This window comes from Opisthocomus hoazin, chromosome 28 (assembly GCF_030867145.1).
Source record: "Opisthocomus hoazin isolate bOpiHoa1 chromosome 28, bOpiHoa1.hap1, whole genome shotgun sequence".
Lineage (NCBI taxonomy): Eukaryota > Metazoa > Chordata > Aves > Opisthocomiformes > Opisthocomidae > Opisthocomus > Opisthocomus hoazin.
Window position 1 is genome coordinate 4,008,868 of NC_134441.1, and position 22,563 is coordinate 4,031,430.

General features: G+C 43.9%; 1 protein-coding gene across 3 annotated transcripts in view; it reads right to left on the bottom strand.

Moving 5' to 3' along the window:
- Nucleotides 1-8,925: 8,925 nt before the first annotated feature.
- LRRTM4 (leucine rich repeat transmembrane neuronal 4) overlaps nucleotides 8,926-22,563 on the bottom strand; it is a 679,501-nt gene continuing 665,863 nt past the window's right edge. For all 3 annotated transcript variants that reach the window (XM_075444811.1, XM_075444812.1, XM_075444813.1), the window contains one exon: nucleotides 8,926-9,556. In XM_075444811.1, the coding sequence (XP_075300926.1) occupies nucleotides 9,335-9,556 (222 nt within the window). In that variant the 3' untranslated portion in view covers nucleotides 8,926-9,334. The remainder of the gene's footprint in view (nucleotides 9,557-22,563) is intronic.

Here is a 22,563-nt window from a genome sequence, read left to right on the forward strand (position 1 = left end):
TCAGATCCGAGGAGAGGTCAGGGATGCTCACAAGGAAGGGATGGCTCCCTGCGGTGCGTCCTGAGGCCCTACCTGTTACCGCATCCAGACTGCAAACTCATTTTCCTTGCCTGAAATACCTGACATTTCCTGGGCGTGCAATCCAGAGCTATCAGTCAACGTGTTCTTCTGACGGTTATCGCCAGCGGGAGCCTGGTAACGCACACCGATCGCACGAGTCGCGCGTGTTGCTACCCCCACTTCATCCCCTTGCCTAAAGGGGGTTCTTCCGAGTAATGCAGCTCAGGAAGCGCAAGCACAATAAGCCGTAATGCATTTAGATAGCCCCATTTAGCTCAAACGCAGTTTTACCTCTACAGAGCTGTTCTCCAGAAGTCTATTTTCACAGAGAAAGTCGGAGCACAACAGAGCCACACAAATCTTTCCTGAAATTTCTCAAGAGAGTGCAATTAGGACGCCTTTACTCCGAGCCATTTCAATGTACTGCAATTATTCACCAAAAGCTTTATCCAATGTGAAACAGATCAATTAACTGCCATCAGCCAAAAGGTACCAGAGTGACTAGGTATGTAGCTACGTACTCTAGTACCCTCTTGTTGACAGCAGTTAATATGTTTTATTCTATTTATCTATCTCCACTGGGGCATTAAAACATGCCTAAATGCTCCTAGCACCTCAGAGAGATCATCCAACAAAAAAAGCTACCTCCACACCTATGTAAGAGTAACTTCTTACACCTTCAGCAGGCTGTTTTTTCCACGTAAACAAGCACATCAGCAGATAGGGAGGCACACATTACAAACACCCTATTGGTACAAGCTATTTTAATTTCCACAGTTCTAAAACCAACTACATTTTCAACATCAATGAGTTGGAGCAAAAAGACGACTACACGCTGATCTACTGGACCAGAATGAATTTCAAGCACTACTTCAAAACTTATTTGCATAGATAAATATAAACTTGCATTCATTTGCATCTCAACAGGTGCACCTTTGGTTCCTCAAAGACTAAGTCCTGCTTATTTTGGCATATTTTAAAAGTTACATGCTTTAGGTACTTACTTCTAGGCGTGTGGAAGGAAGTTCGCTGCCGCAATCTGCCATTTTGAAGCTCCACAGAGCAACTAAACCCGAATTTCGTAACAAAAGCCCCCCAGGCAGAGCAGGGAGCATGTGACTACCTCCAGGTGAGGGGATTTAACCATCAAACCCAACCTCGCCCTCCCTTCAGCTGTGCCCTGCCTTCCAACTGCTGCAAATCTGGCTTCTTTTAATCCACTTGAAAACTCTGTAAGGCAACAAGTAGCTGCAGATCTTCTTTCAAACACATATTCATAATCCATTACTTCTACCAAACACTAAAGCCTCTTAGGTGCTCTAGAAAGCACATGCAGGGCTTAAAAAACCTGTGTTTTTGAGAAGGCTTAGCACCTCTGTTATTTTAACCTTGAGGGGTTCACCCTAGGTGTTTCCAACTCCTCTGAGTCATTTTAAACTTTGCAGGGAGAGTGAAAAAGAGGACAGAGAGTCATCTTGGCTATCAGCATTTTGTAGTGAAGTGAGAACCTCAGTTCCTATTATAATTCCTTTTTTTTTTCTTTAAGAGTGCCAGAAAACTTTTATATCTTTAAGGTCTCAAACAATGAGCAATACATCACTTCAGCCAAGTTTCTAAGAAGTCAGTCTGTATGGAAACAGAACAGACTAGCAATCAAGCAATGATGAAAAGAGGAAGACGTCTCAAATCTGGAAGTGGAGAACGTGGCAGGTCCGACTGGAAGCACAGAAAAAGCCTGCGGCAGAGACCGGACTGGCTCTTGCTCTAAGGAGGCCGCTAAACTTCAGCTGACTGTTGATGCAAGCACTCAGGCTTACCCTGTCTTCCTCAGCATCTCTAGTTACTTCCATTTGCAGTCGGTTCCCGAGCCCTGCTACAACGGGTTTGCAATGAAGATGCACGGAACAGGGACAGATTCAGTTCCAGACTGAACTCTGAATCCAAAAACCCACCACGTCCAGCACACAGCCTGAGCCAGACTCCGAGCCCTGCGCAGCTTGGGCTAGTGAGGAAGTGAACTGTAAATCATTCCCAAAGCACTTGCAGATAAACTGTAAACTAATTAATATCAGAATTATTGATGCACAGCAAATATTCTGCAAAGAATTTATCTGAAACTCTGTCACCACTTTACACTTTACAGCATTGATTTATAAATCATTGAACAAACAGTGGCATGTCCAATAAATACTTTATGAATGTTTGCCAACAATTTATCTTACATAATATGATCTAAATACATTGCACACGCTGCAAGGCTTGAGTACGCTGTTTATAAATTATAACCTGCGTACCATCAACTAGTTTATAGAAACCTTTGCTCCTTTGCCCCACACAAGGAATTTGGAAAAGAATCTGGCCCCCTGCTTGGGGTGCAGTAGTACAAAATACAAGCCTTGCCTCTGATTATTCACCAACACTAGTCTCTACTACACTTCTGTTCTTCTGCTCAGCCAAGGCGTTTGTTCTTCCTGCTGTGCCTTTCTTGCAGCTTTGGAGGAGACCCCCATAAACATGCACGATCTATAGGCTCCTCCACCTGAGTTCAAGGGGAAAAAAGTTCCCTGACATTGCTTAGAGTGCTTCAGGATTGGCACTGTTTTCTTTTTAATTAACCACTAACAACCAAACATTCCTACTTCCAACGCTTCTTACAGCCAATAATCTGTCCATGTGCTCTTTTTTATGTCTGCATCCATCTGTTTTCCTTTCAATGATCCTCCGATAAAAAGTTCTCCAGGCAGAGATTACCTTTTTCCTACATTCTTTACAGCAGCTACGGCCATGGATCCTGGACTGGGGTTATGTGCAGGGTAAACGTGAATACCAACTCACACAAGGTCCGATTCCTTTTCTTATTACATCTCTTAAATGCTCAGTTCCAGCTTGTCCAGCGCCAGAGAATACACGAGAAATATGCCTAAGTCAGCCAAACTTTCTTCATGCCTGCCACAACCTCAGAAACGTCCTATAGGTATACACATACCTAGAGGAAATCACAGATCCGGAGATCTTAAGATCAGAACATGCTGCTGTGCTCTGCCCTCCTGCACAGGGCAGGCCAGCAAAGCTCGCCCGGCCTCTGATGCTGCGCTCACCGAACCACGGGAATTTCTCACGCGAGGTGCCGGGCAGCCAGGACAGGCGGGCTGTGAGCAACCCGACGTCACTGCGAAGTTAACTCTGTGTTCAGCAGGAGCCTGGTCCAGCTGACCTCCAGAGGACTTTTCCTACCCGCATTCTCCTCCTATTCTATGATTTAATTTGGGCAGCCCTCTTGCTTTTCATGAAATGTCCAAATGCAGTTAAGTTCAACCTTTCCCTGAAAATCCAGCCTGAATAAACAAGAAAGTCATACGATGGCGACTTACATGTATTTGGCTCTAAATTGTTGGGAGACGCATTTTGTTTTTTTTCCCCCAGCAGAACACTAACATCACTGTGTATGCTACCAGGCTCTCTTTTCCAACTCCAAATCCCAGGAGGACTTTGGAGGAAAATGCTTTCTTTTTCCTTCTTCATCAGCCCATCAAGATCCCCTCGTTCCTGCTGTTCTGAGAACACACTTTTAGCAAATGAGAGTGCTTCAGATCACTGGGGAGTCCAAAGCACTGATTGAAAGTCACAAGCTACCATAGTTTGTGCATTATCAAATTCATTTTGCTTGCCTTTTTAATACACAAAATATCACTGGGGGGTGGCAGGGAAGGGGGAGGATACAGAGGGCTTTTCTGACTTTATTATTTATTTCTGTTTCGCTTGCGCCAACAGTTGTCACCGAGACCAAGGCCGCCAAGGAGCAAAATGCTCGGCATAAGATGCAGGCTCGGTCGTGAAACGTTCACAATTTAAACGAGACACACTAACAGCTAGGAGGGAAGAAAAAAAGGAAAGCGATATTCCCAAGGTCACACAGTAAAGCAGTAGCAGATTCAGAAACACCTGACTCCACCCAGCCAAGACAGCAGGTCCTCCTGGAGCTCCTGCGGTCGCTAACGCAATGAGCTAAAGGCTGCTGCTTCACCAATGACACGGCCCTTTCTCCACAGTGTCTACAGGAATGCAACAGGAATGAGATCTACTACCTGGCCAGGTGGCAGCCGGTCATCTGCACCTTGCCTCCATGAGAGGCAGGAACTCCTGAGTTACTAAAGGCTGCCTTGCAGATGCACACTGTTTCAGCTGCTACTGGGTTTGGAATGAATCTTTTCCTTTTCTGCCCAATTTTGGATACTTCCTAGGGGAAAAAAAAAAAATACAAAAATTAGTAAAAGAGGCATGAACGCGTTTAGCAGCTTATTTGTAGCTATTTAGAAAACTTGTCTTATCTGTAGCTCAATCACAGAACAAAAATAAACAAGAACTTCTACACATATATAGCTCGCTTGATTTTTAAAGTCACCTAAATAATTACCTAGGGTGATGTATCCTAAAGCCACTGCAGCTCATCACTTCTTCGAAGCCAGCAACTAATGCTCACATCCATCTCTGCAGTTCAGTGAAGGCCTCAGAAGTGCTGAGCTAGCACTGGAGGGCTGCTTGGCAGCCACTTTGTGCGAGAGAACCCTGTGATCTGCCTGCCTCAAATCTAGTTTTATTTTTGCCGTACTAGAATATGTCTTAGCACAGTAATGACACAGGTGTAATGTATCCCTTGACTCCAGTAATGACTGATATAATTCTCTTCTGTGGACTAATTTACTTTAACCTGCCTACAGATTATTAAAATGGCAGCCACCAGGGCATCGAAGCAAATAATGGGCACTAAGTACAGTGAAATAACTGCACGAGAAACAAACGGAGTATTTGGTACTGTTACTCCACTTAGGACCCAAAACTGCTGTGTTTTTGGGTTTCCTTATTCTGCATTTGACTTATCTACTTTAGTCTTTCTGTTTAACTCTTTCACCAGTATGGAGACAGGTTGGCTGGATTTGTAAGGAAAGGGCTGGTTATGGCATTAATAATTACACTTGCTAAAATAACGATAACCAAATCTCATCTTTAAAGTGATGAGCAGGACTCTGTTGTGACGAGGAAGAAATTTTTTTGTCCTTGCAGAGCACTGGGGAACGCATGTTGTGTGTCCCTGAAATCCATCTTTCCCCCTGTTCTCTGGGGAGCAAGGAGAGATTTTAATTCTTGCCCTCTAACAAGCTCAAACTCAACAAAGTCTGTCGGACCCTTCTTTACTGCTCTTAATGTCATGTGGAAGGCATTCAATGCTTGTGCATGGGCAATGATACCAACCAGGTAGTTTCTTAATTTAAGGCAAAGTTCCAGCTTGAGGGACTTACAGCCTGAACAACCCCCCTTTCCTTCACATAGGTTTAAGAAAGTGACTAGTGACATTTAAAGGAGCCCAATTGCGAGAAAAGCTAAAAATTAATAACCTTCACTATATAGTACATTAGTCCCTTAAATCTTCATGCAGCTTAAAAATACCTATAAAAGTACCAGATTTCCCACGTACAACGTGCCAAATTCCTTCAGGGACTTCTTCCAGTGTGGAGACAAGATTAAATTGTGTTTATCAATCTTCAGAGCACTTCCAATTCATTACGGAAAAGGGCAACTTATTCCAGAAGATTTCTAAATCTCAGAGCAAAATAGTGCCAGCCTTGGAAGTAATTCTGCGTGGCGGAGTGCTTTTACAGGCTCTTTTTCCTTGGTTGCAGATCCTACCCACAGCATTATCAAGCCAGTATCATTTCAGCGCCCTACTGACATTTGCGAGACAATCATTAGCTAGAGAGACAGGCAGCACTCAATTTTTCCCAAAGTCTTCCAGAACCTGTTATTTGGTCAGCTCTGTTGTTGTCTTTTGCACAGCACAAAGTTCAATAGCTTTGGTCTGAAGGTCAGCCTAATATTTTCCCTTGCTTGCCTGGATTCTGCACAACCGTGAGCTCTCGCAGCAAGACTGGGGAGCTCGGTGGCACTCAGCACTGCGCAATGACCATAAAGATGCCATCAGAAGCAAACACTCTGTAATGAGTTCTCTTTAGTAAGGCCCCATTTGCTGTTTGCTAGGAGAGGAATCATTAGGGACGCTGCAGAAAGTCTGTATTCCTTGGGTCTTACCTGGGCATCTGGCGAGTTGCTCCATCATCGCTTCCAGAGCAGGCGCTTCCCTCACAAGAGCTGTCTGAAGACGACTAGAAAGACTTCCCTAAGAAGAGTTCGGGCAGATTTTTAAGCTGAAGTTGTAATATAACCGCTTGATTCCAGGAACTGACACTTTAAAAACAAAAACCAAATATGAAACAACAAAAGACTGGACATGAAAGTATTACTGTTCTGTTTTTTTGCATTAGAGTTGAAGAGTAAGTTGTTTATCAAATTTCTTTCGCCCCAATTACAGCTATGGTAGTTCAAGCTTCAGTTTCTGTCACATCTCGAGTCCCAGACAGGCTTGTCTAGCGGTCTTTTTGTTTCGTCACCACAACCAACACCAGTTCCGGTAGCTCAGTACATGCTGCAATGACTTCTGCTCTGATCTAAAGCAATCCACGACATGAATATTTAGCTGTCCATGACCTTTAGCACTTAAGCAAGGTATAACCCCCCACCTTCAAAACCGTCTTGGAACGTTACCTCTTTAATTGTGAAGAATACAGAGAAAAGTTACAGGGTTCTTGCACAAGCCGGCATCGATGTATAACCAGCAGAAACGCAGCAACACTTCAGGCAGAAAAGCATTTCATCCAGGAGGCTGGGCACACAGTAGTGTATTTTGTTCTCCTCAGGCAGCACAATTCCCAATAATTGCAAAGAAAATCTGTGATCTGACTGTAATGCCAGTTCCAAACATCCCCCAAACCACCGCTAAACTTCAGTTAGTTTGAAATCAGGAAATGAAAAAAGGGAGTTTGTTTAATTTTACCTTCCCTTTCAGTAGCTACAAAGTTGCTTTTCCCAAAGCGTGGGGGAAAGTTGCACTGATGAAGATTACAAATAGAATTAAAAAATAAACAGCTCTTCTCCAATATTCACATGACCCCAGCAGCTGGAGCTTTAAGTAGAAAACATACAAAAAGACAGTAAGTATTCCCGCTTGACATTTCCTTCTCTGGTTTTGTTAGTATCAGGTTGGCAGACACGTAACTGCCCTCTTAAAAACTGAACCAGAATCCTACAACTGTCTTTAATGAACCTTATAATAAAAACATTACCATCCTCATCTTTTCGGCGCATGGGAATGCCATTACACTTTTGATGCTTATTGAAAAGCATCCTACTGCTGATCCAGAGCCCGCAGGAATCAATGGGAGTTCTGCCATTTCCAGCTCCACAGGCTGTGGGTCAATGTTTTAAACTCCACTTGGAGGAAACCAGTGTTTCAGGCAGCCTTCTCCCTCTGCCTGCAGCAGCACTAAAGCTGACAGATCTCAAGATGTCTAACAGAGCTGGCTGTAAACTCATCACCTAGCCTTTCACCCCATTTTCTTTTCATTTCCTAACACTTAATTCTAAATACTTTACCTTTGGTGCATCAAGCTGACTCTGTACATCCGTGGTTCCCTGCAAGCTGCCTAGCACACAGAACGCGTACATCCGTACATACTCCTTCCTTCCTTCCTTTCAGAGAACAACATGGGGGTTTTTCAGGTGAGAAACACAGAAGACAATATAATATTGTGTACGTGATACAAGACTGAGCACTTACCGAAACGCATTAAGCCCTTACCTGGTGGCCAAATGTATTTCTCATAAAAACACGCAGTATAAATACTTGAAACAATCGCGAAATTCATTACCTCCTAAACCTCACTGTTGTGTTATTCACGCTCCAGTTAAAAACTTACACCTGATGGTCTAATCTGAATTGGTTCATCTTCAGCTCAGGGTTTGTATCTGAAAAGCCTGCCTTCAGACAGAAGAAACAAAAAAACCCTTTAGCAAAAAAAGCTTCTCCCTCCTCCCCTCCCCCAGGCCCATACAGGAGTTCCGATAAAAATCACCTCTTAACCTTTCCCCAGACAAGCCAAATAAAGTGAGCTGCTTCAGACTCAGGTTTTTCAAATGTCAAAACAATTCCTCGAGCTCCTCCTCAGAGGCGAGCGCGAGGTGAAACAGGACAAAGCATTGCTCCCTTCGCCTACCGAGTCACCGTGTCACACGTCCAGAGAAAGCACCAAACAGGAGCTTGGCTGTGGTGTCCCAACCACAAAATAATATGTTTATTTTTCCACCACTTTTTTTGTTGTAATTTTATTGATAAAAACTACACAAAAACTAACTGATCATAATAATTAATTAAAAAAACAAAAACCAGTGTTACACATTCTCCTGTGTTTTAGAAATTGTGTCAGCCAGTGAGTTGCACCAAATGCTCTTGCTTTAAAAGATTTTCCTTCTGATCCATTTCAAGCACATTATTTCCATTTTGGTTCCCAAACGTCCATTAATTTTGCTTAACAAGCACCGCTGGACTGTAAATACGAGAGTCGTTACTCCGTTGCATGGTCTCCCCTTTTTTAGAGCCCCAAAAGTAATTATAGTGTCAACAATGAAGCACAATGAAGATAGTAAAAATCAAAAGCACCCTCCATAGTGTACAGCCTGTGTCTTAAATGTACATGCACCCCAGTTTCTTTGTTTCTGCTGCATCAATTGCCAATGTCCTTTTGGTTCAACATAAGCTTTAATGCCCATGTCTGAAGTTTGAAGTATTAGCGTTTGACCACCAAAAAAAAAAAAAAAAAAAAAAAGCCCAACCAAAAAAACAAACCCCCGAAAGAAAAAAGAAAATATATATATCTATCTTTTGTTGTTCTTTTTTTAAAAGAACAAAAATATTAAACCAATCTTTGAAGAGTAATAAACACTTAATAAGGAAACATGGCTGACCCACCCCACCCAAGCCCTTGCCCTCCCCACCCCCTTTATGTTTTACCTGTGGTTCTCCTTCCCTGGAACCGTGCAATGTAGAAAAATCAAATATACAAACAAAACTCTTAATCCATCCCTTTATGTAGCTAGAGTGAAATCTATTTTTTTTTTTATAAGAACTTGACAATCTCTCTTTAATATTTACATTGAGGAATTTGTTTGAAAGTTTAAAGCAAAGAAAATCCTGAAGTTCTCAGTGTGTACTGCCACACAGCATTTCCACAGTCTGCGGAGTTTGCTTCATCCCCTTCCCTTAGTCTGCGTTCGAACATTTGTAACTGGAATGGTAGATATTAGTTTCTTGCCCTGGTCTCTTCCGAGATGAAAGGTCCCTCACAAGAGCTCCCCACTCCGCCCCCTGAAGAAGCCGTCTCCGCCGCTAGTTTGGTATTCTCTCAATGTAAATGGCTGGAGCAGCCGAACGCGCGATGGTAGCTATGAAGCTGTGGTCTCGACTGAGTTCCAGGTTGGTCGTCTCCGCCTGCTCCCGCGACATGGTGTCGTACCCCTTATTTACATGGAGAGGCTTATGAGCCTGGCAGTATCCGATCACCGGTTGGTCGTAACTGTAATAGGGTAAAGTCTTCATGTGGTGAGGAACCTGCACCAGAGAAAGAGATCAAAAGGAGAGGAACACGTAAATAATGTGCTCAGCCATGCATTTGTACAGCATCTATCGCAACCCAGCCTCCAACGCACTGGGCGCTCGGCACAGCCGCGCTCCTCGCGCAGTTCCTGCAGCGAGGCGAACCTTGGCGGCTTCCAGGCTGTGCGCAGCACCCGCAGACCCCCCCGGCACAGGGCTGTGCACACTCGGGTTCGTCCCCACTCGTGGGTGGACGTCACAGCTCCCGAAAGCCTGCGTAACCACCGACTCGTCCCGGCCCTTTGCAGCGTGCCGAAGCCAGATGAGAGGGAGCTACCATCCATTTAGGCAACTGTGTCTGCGGACAGACTTTCAAAATGATCTCACGTGCTGAATTTTGACCTGCTTTGGACAATCCGGCTGTGAAGGGTAAACTGGAAGCTGCTGGTAACACAAACCTTTTAGCAACTGGCCCTTCTTCCAGTGCCTCGAAAGGGGCCCAGCATTTCTACAAAGCTCAGACCAGCCTGAGCGTGTCAAAGGATGGAAAAACCTGGCTGCCAGCACGCGTAGCTCTCCGCACAGCTGGAATACGTGTTTATCTCTCCTATGACAAAGCTGCTTGCCCAAGGTCACGATTTCCTGGGTTCTTTATCTTACAACCTCACCAACAGAAACACTATCAAAGAGGCTCAGCTGGAGCTGAGCAGACCCACACCTTGTAAAAACGGGCACGTGTTCGAAAAGCCTGCAAGATCTATCCCGAACCCCATCTCCTGTCTTTATGTAAATACTCGGAAACTGCCAGCCCCCCACCTCCTTTTTTTCCATAAATGTTCTATGCTTGCAAATGTTAATCCTACAACTAAATATGATTTATGGCACAACATCAGTTACAGATCTTTGCAGATAATTTTATCATCTGCAAGAGATGAGCTGATCAAGTAGAAAGAAATGTGCTCTTAGGGAAAAAACCACACACTGCAGGAGACAGGCAAGAGTTTATTCTAATACTGCCAGAAAACCTGAGCTCATTACAAGCTGGAGATACCCTACACATAATTCAATCTGGTAACAAATGCCTTTTTATTTTCCATGCTGAACTTCAAGTGAAGCCTACAGAGCTAATTTATCGCAGATTTCCATTGCATAGCACATTTCATTCAAAAAGGTACGAAAAAAGCAAAGGCATTAAGACCAATTATAAGTTTTGCAGGGTTCGAGTTCCTCCTGCATTTCGATCACCTCAGCAGTTAGATTCCTCCCCCTGCTCACTGCAGAATGCTGGAGAGGTTCCAACACTCTTCCACTAGCTGGAATTCAGCTGAAAACATCATTTTATGTGACAGTTGAATGGCAGGAATGCCAAAGACAAGCTGCTCGGTAGAATTTGATGGGACAACTGTGTTCACTTGTGGATCAAATTCAGCCACAGTGCAAGCAACTATAACTCCCTTTGGATACAGTAATATCTGTGCCAATTCGTATCAGGGCTTGAATGTCCTCAGCCTTTAAGGCAGCTCTTTACGATTCCATAAAAACCAAGGACTGTTTGTGTTCTGGAGAGCTGAGAGATTGAGGTCCCGGCTTTACAGCTATAACACACAGTTCATTAACCACCCGAGTCCTGCGCACTGCACTCTTTGCTTGTTTTCTCCCCTTCTCCAAACGAGAGTCAAAAGGATCAGGATCTCAACAACAGCCCTAAACGGTGGATAAACACCCTTCCTCTTCAACTATTCCTCAGTAGTTTTATGGGACCTCTTGCTTGTTTTTTCACTTAAGAGTCAGGTTTGTGTGTGTCTGAAATGACATTAATCAGGGTCGCTGTGCCGTGTGTGTGGAGGGTAGGAGGATATTCTTTGTCAGTGTAGAAAAGAAGATCAAATAGGTGTATCAGGGAACCCATGAGATTAAGGAGTTGCAAGTTAATTTGTAGAAAGCATTTCTAGGATAATAAAGCCCAGCAATGGATTTGCACCTCCCTGTTCTCCCTCTTCCTCTCCCTCTTTTGGGTGCCAGATCCCATTAAGGGAATTTTAAAAAATCAGCATGTCAAATGACTGTAAGAAGCATTACACTTGAGGTACCTCCAGTCAAGACTGAAAGAAGAAATACCAACAGTCCATCACCTCTGACCAAGTTAGTTCTTGTGATGCCTATGGAATCAAGGTAACACTTGCACGAACAACCCAAAAAAGAACCTTCCTGCTCAAAATGAAAGCCTCCAGAGGAACAGCCCCACAAAAGGGGGTTGTCCTCTCCTCCCTGAAACGATTTCTCTGTAACATAATGTTGCATTTTCAGAAAGACTTGAGGGCTCAGTTTTCATTTACAGTGAAATGACCGTACATGAAACCTGAGCCCACAAAAGCTGCTTCAGGACACAGCCTTGACTGCAGAAACTATTGCAAATGTGGGCACAACTGTACCACCGTTCGGTGGAGAACAGTGATGACATTGTGCACTCTAAACCAAGATGATACTATTACATTTTTTCTGATTCAGAGATCAATAAAACAAATTTAAGAAAATCTAAGCTGTTGAAAATTAATTTTATAAGTATTTTTGCTTCAAGTTCTGAAGTAACTTCTTTTTTGTTTCATTATTGCTATGGATCTAATGTCTGAGATACTGAGAGATGTGACCTTGGACAAGTCATTTTATGAGCTGGAAAATGAGAAGATTATGTCCTGCCCCTGCTTGCCCTTGGAGAGTAAAGCTCTTTGAGGCAAGGGCTGTTTCAGCAGAGACTAAATAAAACACAGCTCTAACCTAAGCTGGGGCCTTGCAGATGCTATGGCCTCCGAGAGACAAAAAAGCAGATGACTAGAGCGAAAAAAATCCAAAGAGGTCACTGAATACCTCAGCAAATCAATACAGGCTCTAGGATTCTGTCATCTCTATCTCTAGGCTTTTTCCACGGAAGACACATTTTTTCACTGGCTAGAACGTGGGAGCAAGGCTGAGAATTTACCTTCCAGCACATCAAAGGTAGAGCCAAGAAAAGAAGCGGGATCCTCTAGCACAGTGTCCTTCGCTGCCTCGCCCATGCCACTCACCGCAGCCATTCGTGCTACGGAATTCCTTACACTGCGCTCTGGAGGAAGTTCAGTTGTAAATGAAGATGAAGAGTTGCTCGCACGGAAACACAACAGATACAAACCAAAACTCTTTCCTTCATATAATCTGTCATAACATCTGCTGCAGTTCTTGGCTTCGCGTGCTCGCTCACGGTTATGCTCCGTGACAGCACGGTCCGGTGCAGCTAGCGGAGCTCAGGGCTGGGACACAGAACGCCAAGACGTTTAACAGCACATGATGCATGTATCTCTTCACAGCATTTTCTGTATCATTTCTATTTGAGTTTCCAAAATCAACACTGCCTAATACTTACTTGAAGGATTAAAACTTTTTGCAGTGGGAAAAAACCAACAAATCAACAGGAGAAGGCACTCCAAAGTCACTGATGCACGCGAGATGGACATTTTGGTTTTAGTCCACGCGTGGCACCAAGCAGGATTGTCTTCTGCTCTAACACCTTACTATTAGGGAGCATACGGCCTACCCAGTGCTGCAGACAGTTAAGTCAATGAACAAATCTGTGCTCTGAAGAAATCCTTGACCCCATTACGCAATGAACTTACTGCCCTCTAAGCACTGTAAGTGTTCACGTGGGTTTTGGGCTAAGGGACGGGATTAGTCAGCTAGCATTGCCTTCTGAAGTTCACACCACTGTAGATCTTCACTCTAAATGTAATAAACATTGCATCTTAGCAGTCACATACTTCAAACAAAGGCTCCATTACAAGCAAAATTTACACAAATCCCCAGCTACAGGGGGAAGATAAAAGATTTAGCAGTGGAAATTCAGGAATGCAAATCTTCCCTTTCACAGCCGAACTGACACTGGAGAGGTTAACAGCTCAACAGCCTTGCTGCTGCATAACAACTCCCTTCGAAACAAGCTGGACTAACTTCAGTTTACCTGAAATTCAGTGAAATTCTGGTCTGCATTAAAAAGACATTTCTCAACATTCCCGGACGGTTTTCCTTTGACATTCAGCAATGATGTTCAGTTAAACTCTCAGTCCTTTCCAACATGCAAATACTTGTATCCGTATTCCGATTCAGGCATTTCACACCGCACTGAATTTTACCAGCAGGTTTACTTCTGTCAGAAATATTGGGAGGTAAATTAGCTAACTTTTTCTATACATTTCTGATCATTATTACACAACAAAGTACTATTAAAACAATTAAATTATAAGAATTCAGCTTGGACTTCTGCTTCTCATAGATGCAGCCACTAAACCTAGATTTCTACCAAAACATCAGTAAAAATCCTTATTCTGGAACTCGAAAAGAAAAGATCAAACCTTACCATACAGCCACCGAATCTAGTGAGCTTTAAAGAATTTTGGATTGGCGCCTAAGTGAATTTATTTCTGAAATACTTTTCTTTCTCTACCGCCTCTTATGGTACGCTACACACCCTTGTACACTTCTAATTGCATCCTGACAGGACACTCCCGACAACCTGAAATTCGTCCCCGATATGAACTCTCCGGCGTGACACCCCTCTCAAGTAATGCCAAGAGCGTTAACAGAATACCAAGTTCTCCACATTGACCGAACTCCCGCTTAAGTCTTTTCTTCTGCGCTCACAGTAACAGACTTATTGCAGTGAAGACTAGCAGAGGAGCAGACAGAGATGAACTCTCTGCCTCCCTCAGAATTATTTGCAGTTCAGCAAGACCTAATCACTAGCAGTCCCAGGTTGAAATAATTTCCTGGTCAACTTTTAAATCAAATTTTGGAAACACAGGTTTTCAGAACAGATCCATTTCACGTTGGAAATACTGAGTTTTTTCTTTATGCTCAGTTTTGAAGAATGATCTCCCACCATTCATTATCCTGCAGAGAAGGAAATTCTTTCCCAAGAAACATGATTTGCTGTGGATGTCTCAGTGACTCACAGTACCAGAATTATCCGTAAGCGGACAGAAATGTAATATGAGGAAGGACCGACAACCCCAGCACGGTTTCTGGGAGAGGTCTGTAGTGGGGTGTCACGGGCTCCTCAGACAAGTAACTGCTTTGGCCGGAACCTGAAACCTGGAGCCCGGCGACAGCAGTGATCTACTTTCCGAGACCCAGACTGTTCCAGCTGTCTCAGGGTGGGTGCCTCGGCTTCGCACAGTCACTGTTTAGACACAGCAGTTTCTATGTCTTCAATTGTGTTGCTTCTGTTTTCAAAGAGAAAGAACACTCTATTTTTAGAACTAACATCAGGCTCCATTCATCCTGATGGAAAACGTGATGGGACAACCACCGCTGTCTGCCATTAGATGCATTTTCCTTCTACAAAAAAACCCCTGAAGCATGAGTATTCTCAGGCAGCTGAACGTTACCTGGTTTCACATTTGCTGGTACTCTATAATCCAGGTGAACTGACTGTTGTGGAAATATTTGCCTAGTTAATGATTACACGATTAAATTACACACAACTTTAGAAGTTGTCCATACGTAGCGGAAACTCAGAGTTACAAAATACGGACTATGTTTTCTCATTAGTGTTAATATTTAGTCTCAGAATACCATGACTTCATTGCTGAATTAGCATCATAGCTGTTGATAAATCAAATTCAGAGTTCATTTTAAACCCTATCATAATTTAGAGTAAAAATAAGCAAGATATACTGCGGTAGCTTTACGATTAGTGAAGCGCACAGCTTCACCTTAGAGATAGATTGATTAGGCCCATTAGGCAGATATAGCTGGCATAAACAATTTCAGCGGATTTCATGCTGCTGAAAAATCACAGTTAACAACCCTGGAACATCCCTTTGGAGTCAGCTCAGGAAAACATTCCTATCCAGGAAAATGCACAACCATACACTTCCTCCTAAACCCATTAAAGGGGACAAACACAGGCACTGAAGTTAGTTCTGAAATACGAATGGGTACGTGTGTTCTTCTGTTTCCAGTTGGAACACACACAGAAGAGCCTGGATGTTTTGTACAACAGGCCTTTTGTTCTGAAATTCACATTTCCTAAGGTAATTCTCATATTGACAAAAAAACTAGACTGTCGTTTATTAAAAAATTCAGCACTCAGAAGTCTGAGTGCTCTGTTGTGCTGTGCTATGAGCTTTTTACGAGTACTGTTTTCACTGAGGTTGTCTGTGCAACATCTGAGCACTTCAGGAAAACTGTCAACTTGATTTTTACGAGAAGGTCTTCAAAATCTTTAATTAGCCCAGGTTTTCTAAGAGTTACAGATCCCACTGGGAACTTTGCCTCAGGTTGGCATGCCTACATTAGGCACGAAGCATTGAGCAAGAGTCTTTCGGTAGCCTGAATTGCAGGTGCAATTCCCACAATCAATTTTCTCAATTTCATATTCAATTTCCTTCCCACTCCAGACAGAAGTCACTTCTATGCCTCCTCTATATATTTCATACCAAATCAGATCCATGGCCTATGCAGTTCCCCCAGGGAGGTGAGAGAGACGAGAAGGAAGCCTCAGCCTGTAGCTAAGGGTCCCATGCTGCATGGTACTGAGCCCGCTGCCACGAAATCCCGACCATCGCGACAAGAGCCACCGACTCTCTATCTACTAGTTTTCCCCAAGAAATCGAGGACATACTGCTGAACATCCACAGAGGGCTGGTAATATTGTCCACCCCTAATCTGTTGCATTGTTGTACACACACACAAACTTGCCTATATGTTCCGCAGTCAAAGTGCTGTATGGAGTGAGCACAGCATCTCCTTTGATCCACTTCTCTGCAGTCTTTTTTCCCCTCACCTCACGCTTACGTCCACTGTAACTGTCCTACAAACTGACCTGAGGAGCACCCTCCACCCGCTTCGACTTGGATCCTAGCAGCCCAGCTGGGAGCGTGGCCAACGCAGCGTCCAGCCGGTCACGGAGCTGCAGCTGCTGAACGCGCCTTGGGCCAACCGACAGCGCGTTTAGCAGACTGCAGGTTCCCGGTCAAAACAAGCGGCGAGCGGCCAGGACAAAGACTGCTCTGCCAGCCAGATCCGAGGATTAAAGCGAGGTCTCTAGAACCAAGCCTGAAATCTGCGGAAGGATGTAGGGGTTGGAGGAAGGCACAGGACGGCTTCTTCAACGCACGGAACAGAAGCCTCTTGATCAAAAATCAACCTGGAGACAAAGGTTGTGGTTGGCAGGTCTCAGACCACGTCCCAGTAAGAAAAGTCGGTATCGGTAGAAATTTGGAGCCTAAATACTACAAATGACTGACAAGTGGGTCATTAATCTTACTGATCTCTTGTATTTCTGGCTGGGAAAATGGGATCCCAAAACTGACAAAGACTGTCAAAGGAGAGATCTTAGGATGAAAAACGTAGAGAAACAACAGACAGGAGACATCGGGCAGAAGACAGTGCAGCCACCAGTTACTTTTACATGTCCTATTAAAGGTCTATTTCTAGTTCATAAAAAGTTAACAGATAATTAATAACTCCAGGAATTAACCAAACATAATTGTATTAGATATGATTATAAGCATATTAACCTAATAAATGATATGTCATGTTAATAAGCAACCTACGGATACACGGGACTATGTAACACTACAAAACTGACTGATTTTGTATAAAGAAAAGTTAATTAAAATATATCTATTAATTTCTTATGGGGCGTTAATATATTCACTGACTTTTTAAACCACCTTTAAGCTATACAAGGTACACTATAAAGACAGAATTTTATGATTTACTCGGTCATCCTTGCAGAGTCTATTTCATGTTTTCAACCCCTATATAACATCACCCTGTCAGCTCTACTGACACTGTGAACCGGATTTTAAGCCTTCCTTTCCTTCCCTACAGATAACTCCCTAATCCCTCTATCCAATCACACCAACGCCTTTCCCTTTAAAGCCGAACCTCTCGATGGACGGTTTAACCAAGTGTGCTTTTCTAGAGATCAGAGAAAACCCATGCACACCCCATTGCTCCCTCTATGGGCCGATTTGATCTTTCAATCAGTAAATAAAAAGGTTTCCCTGAAGGAAACTCCCAGAAAGAAGAGAGTCTTCTAAGCCTTGTTATTGTTCCTTGGGCAAAACATTTCTTTTAAATTGCTTTATCTGTTTTTTATGGAGTATCTGGCTCCTGACAAAAAGGCCCACTGATGAAAAACTTCAAGCGAGATTCACAGTAATCTTCGATTTTCCGCCGCAGAGGGCCGATAAAATAAACAAACTATCTAGATATTCTAATTGGAAAGCCATTAATATTGCTTTCAGTGCTATTAGGATCATTTCCTATAAAATTCAATAGGAAGAGAGGCCTGGTGGTTTGAAAAAGCTTTTCCGTCGCTTAGGGACAGAAGATGAGTTTTTCAAAAGCGATGCAGTACGTTGTAGCAGTTACCACCCAGACGCAAAAGAATCCCTTTGGGTACCTCTCCCTATCTTTGGACGCCTAAATACACACACTGTCAAAAATGTAGTCTCTTGTAAGGCAACTCAGCTTTCATTTAGACACTTTAAAAAGCTATATTCTCGCCGGGAATTTCTGCTCCCTATGCATTGCATGAGGAGCTGCGAAGTGCAGATCATTTGTACCTAACCTATCAGGACAAGTCAAAGGTCCATCTGGCCAAGTCTCCAAGGGATCAAGAAGAAAGAGCAGAGCACAAGTCAACAACCCGGTAATAACTTCCACAGAGCATCCTCCTGACCTCCAACACTCCCAGCTTCAGTCAGCTTTCTAAATTGCTGGCATTTCAGGCCTGAAACGCTACGGAGCCGGACCTTCCAACGCGTGGAAGAGCCTGGAGCACCCTGACAGGCCCTAGGTCCAGTGCAGCATCTGGGAAACGGAGCACATCGCGTCTGTCCAAAAAGAATTATGACAATAAAGGAAAAGGTAGAGTTGTTTTTCCATGCTGTGATCATAAAGATGGCAACCTGCTCCATCCATTACTCACAATAAATAAGTACAATATTTAATATGAACATCTGATAATGTTGCTGCCACAGTGACAAATGAAGACACTGCAGAATGAGTGAAATAAGTCTTTGTCTCACATTAAAATACTGCCTTTTCATTAGATCTGCCTAGGATTTATAGTGTGCAAAAGAGCTATCCAGAAATTGATGGCTTCTTTAAGACTTCTAAATACTATTTGAAGTTGCAGATGGATTCTGTACATCAAGAGACCAAAAATGTATTTCCTAAAGCTGAGGAAACGTGACTCAAATTGCACAATACTTTCTCCTTAAGACACGAGCAGGTACAAAACAAGGCAACATGACGGCTTATGATTAAAACCCACACCAGTGCTATAAGAAAGGGATACTGGGTGCCTTATCAGACTGATAAAAGAAATAGAAGCTTTTCCTCCTATGTTATCTAGTTATACTACACCCAAAAGGTTTTGGCTGGAGTCAGACAACAGGCTCAATCCATTTTTCATTAAAAAAATGCTTAGAGCCACATTTATAATTGGCACTGGTTCCATTTAATATGACAGTATTAAATATACAGATAGTACCCAGCCCCGGCATCCCCAACAAGCTGTAACACGAGGGTCCTTCTCCTCTGTCATCATTTAAAATTCAAGGCTCAACATTAGGGCTTTGACCTAAGAGAGCAGATCATTTGTTTTATTTTTCAGTCATCTCAAGACAATTCGAAGGCGTCCTTCCTTACCGAAAATGGGTGCCAAAGGAAAGAGTAACTGGCAGAAAAAATAAAGAAAAATGATGCTCACGCTACTGTTGTTTCACTTGATCTGAGGATCAGATGGTCTACATCAGACTATCAACATCCAGAGCTGTTGATCAGCAGTGTCAAACTAAAAAAGAGGAGCAAGCAAAGCATCACAACTGTGAACTGAGCCCAAGTTCAAGGAATTATTCATTTCTCCTGAGAAAACAGTGAGATAAATTCACTCCAGTGGGAGAGAAGAAAGAAACCACCGGCACTACAGACCTTCTCGGACACGGGAGGGAGCTCCTATTATACTGAATGTCTCAGCAGGATTCTATTCATGAGAAATCACAAGATTTTAATTGCCTCCACACTGTCTCCTAGCAGAGGAATCAGCGTGCATGGTGGCACAAGCATACTGGCAAGAACATTAATCCAGCAGCAGAAGGGACAGCTTCTCCCCCCGATATGTGCATGTCCCTTCCATTAGCCCTGATGGGAGCAGTGTGCCTACACCCAGAGGAAACTGCAGCCCCTCAGTTTCCAGAAGGTACTGATGTATATGACTCATATTGGGGTGAGGATTTATATAATCATCATCTCCATTGAAAAGTTAAGGCACAGCCTCTGCGTCTTGCAGCGCCATGAGTTGAGGTAGAGCAGGGCAGAGCTGGAGGGAAACAACTGTTTCAGGTTGAGGGACAGACAATCATCCAGCGACGAGGATGCAGTTGCGGGTGACCCGCTGCCTGGTGCAAAGGCTGGAGGACCTGATGTCAGGGCTCCTTGAAGGCATCGGCTTTAAGTCAGCAGTGAGGGTGGAGCGGCTGGAGGGTGCCCTGACCCTGGGAGACAGCCTGGCTTAGACGCGACGGGGAACAAACACTCAGCTCTTCTCAGCTCCTCTGCCAAACCCTCTGAACATGCAAACTGTGATGGCAGAGCAAGTCCGACTTCCTTAATTAGAGCGATAAGGGGTGATGCTGTTCAGCCCATCAGCTCCAAGAAAATCTATCTACCTGGGCCCCAGATGCTACCAGTCTGCCTCGCTATAAATATATTACTAGCAGGTATAGCTACGTATTTGTTCCGCCCTTACCCACCTGTGTCAAAGCCAGACACTACAGAACAACACGAAGACTAATTAAAGCTCATAAAAAGCCTTGAGACCCTTGGAGATGAATTGCTACAACAACTCACTGCATTCCTAAAGCCTCTCTCTGCCGTGTCAGGGCAAGCCTATTGTGCCATTGCTCGTCTCGGAGCGCGTGACGTGCCAAGGAGGGATGCAACAGCAGCAGCGTTAATGCTTTTCCCAACAGACTCCTGGAACGGCAAACAGGAAGAAAACAGCAAAGGCAGGGCAGGCACTCACACAGCACACACCATTAGAAAACTATTAACAAACATGGGTTCATGCTTCAGTCATGTTCTACAGAATCTTTGTACATCAGAAATCAAGCAAGCAGAAAATTAATGCAAGACTGTCCAGCATTGCAGGCAAGGACATTTCACAACGATAGCATTATTTTTTAATACTCTTCAGAAACAAATGACTTTCTCATTGCTCTGGGCAAGTTTTATAATATGCATGGAAATAATCAAGTAAAGGCATACTCAGAATCCCTGAGAAAACTAGAAGAAAGACGGGTTAGAAAATATTCTTGGCTTAGCAATCTTTGCTGCTACAAAACCAAGCGGATCAATTCAATTACTCCATGAAAGCAAAAACAATGGAAGTAATGATTAAGCAGCAGTAGTTCAGTGACACTTTTAAAGCAGAAAGGAATGTCTGGATAAGAATTTAAAAAAAAAACCCACACAAACCACATGCTAAATCCTCAAAACAGCCGCTGCATAACATGAGAAGAGAGTGCAGCAACTACACAGAAAAAAACAGCGACACACCAGAAACTAAGGTTTAGCGGTCAATCCACTGAGAATTAGCACGGAAACTACATGGTCAAGATGGTAAAGAAGAGGAAAGGACAGATGCTCCAAGCTGTCTGTTCTCTGTGGAGACGGAAAGCAGCAAATCTGCTTTATTTTGTCCCCTTTCTAAGTACGAACAGAGCTGCTCCAGACCTCGGTGCGGGATGGAAGAGCTCTGGGACTGCTCCGTGTCACGCTGGCCACTCTCCCCTTCGAACGAGCTGTCAGCTGGCCAGAGCCAAAGCTGTAATCACAGCGTAATCTGACCGGAAGCCTGGGACTAGCTCTGAGAAACAAAAAGTGTTCCGACACCTTCAGACAAACAGCAAAGCGCGCGGGCCGTGCAGCGGAGCACTGCTGCATCTCGCCAGCAGAGGGCTGTAGAGGACACGGACCCGGCGGTGCCAGCTGCTGGCTCTGCACAGACTCGGGCACCTCAGGAAAGCCGAGCAAAGCGGGCTCGTACCCCTTCTGACGCAACGAACATTAATAAGCAAAAATAGCTGCTGCTCACTCGGACCGTTTCTGTGCTGGAGCACAGCAGCAGCGATGGAGTGTAAATGAAAAGAACCCGGTTCAAAGAACCCTGCTGGAAGAGAAAATCTGCCCTGTGAGCTAGATTTTGAAAACCAAAGGAGCTGCTGTTAGAAGTATCTGCTTCTCACGTCAACAAGAGACAGCAGGCTTGAACAACCTTCTCACCCAGCCAAGCATGAGCCAAATGCTTTCCAGCTACTCCGATCTTTTTTAAACTGGTTCGGTTTGGGAAAGATAACCCCACTGCGTCAGAAGGGATCAGCAGACAAGGCATTCAGCTTACTCAGAGTGTAGCATTGCTTTGGTGCATTACTGGTGGGCAGGAACATGGGGCTGTAACCGTTAAAAACCTCCCGGGTGGGACCTTTCCCTTTGATGGCTCTACACCAGCTGCAGACACCTCGAACAAACAGCCAAGGTCTAGTTCCTCTGAGATCCAGGCAATCTCGTGACCTGATCCCTAACTACGCACGGGTGAAACAGACTGGGAGAAGAATTAGAGATAAATAAGCCTCTCACCATTCAAAATCTGTTGTTTACTTGCAGTGCCTAGAGGCCTTGACCAAAACTGAAACTGCACTGTGGCAACCAACGCTCACGCGTTCGGTAAGACTCCTCGCCCTGCAGAGCTTGTACTCCAGACAGGCATGACAGATGAAGGGTGGGAGAGAGGAGAACAGCAAACAAGAAAAAGATCTCTAAACCGATGCACAGATTGAGGGACAGATTTTTCCACAAGCTAAATACATGAATACAGATCTTTTATCCCTAAATGACTTCCCTCATCACGTGGCCTCTGTGACTGTGTATATATATTTGTAAGCGACACAGCCCAGTATGAGCAAATCTGCCGAGCA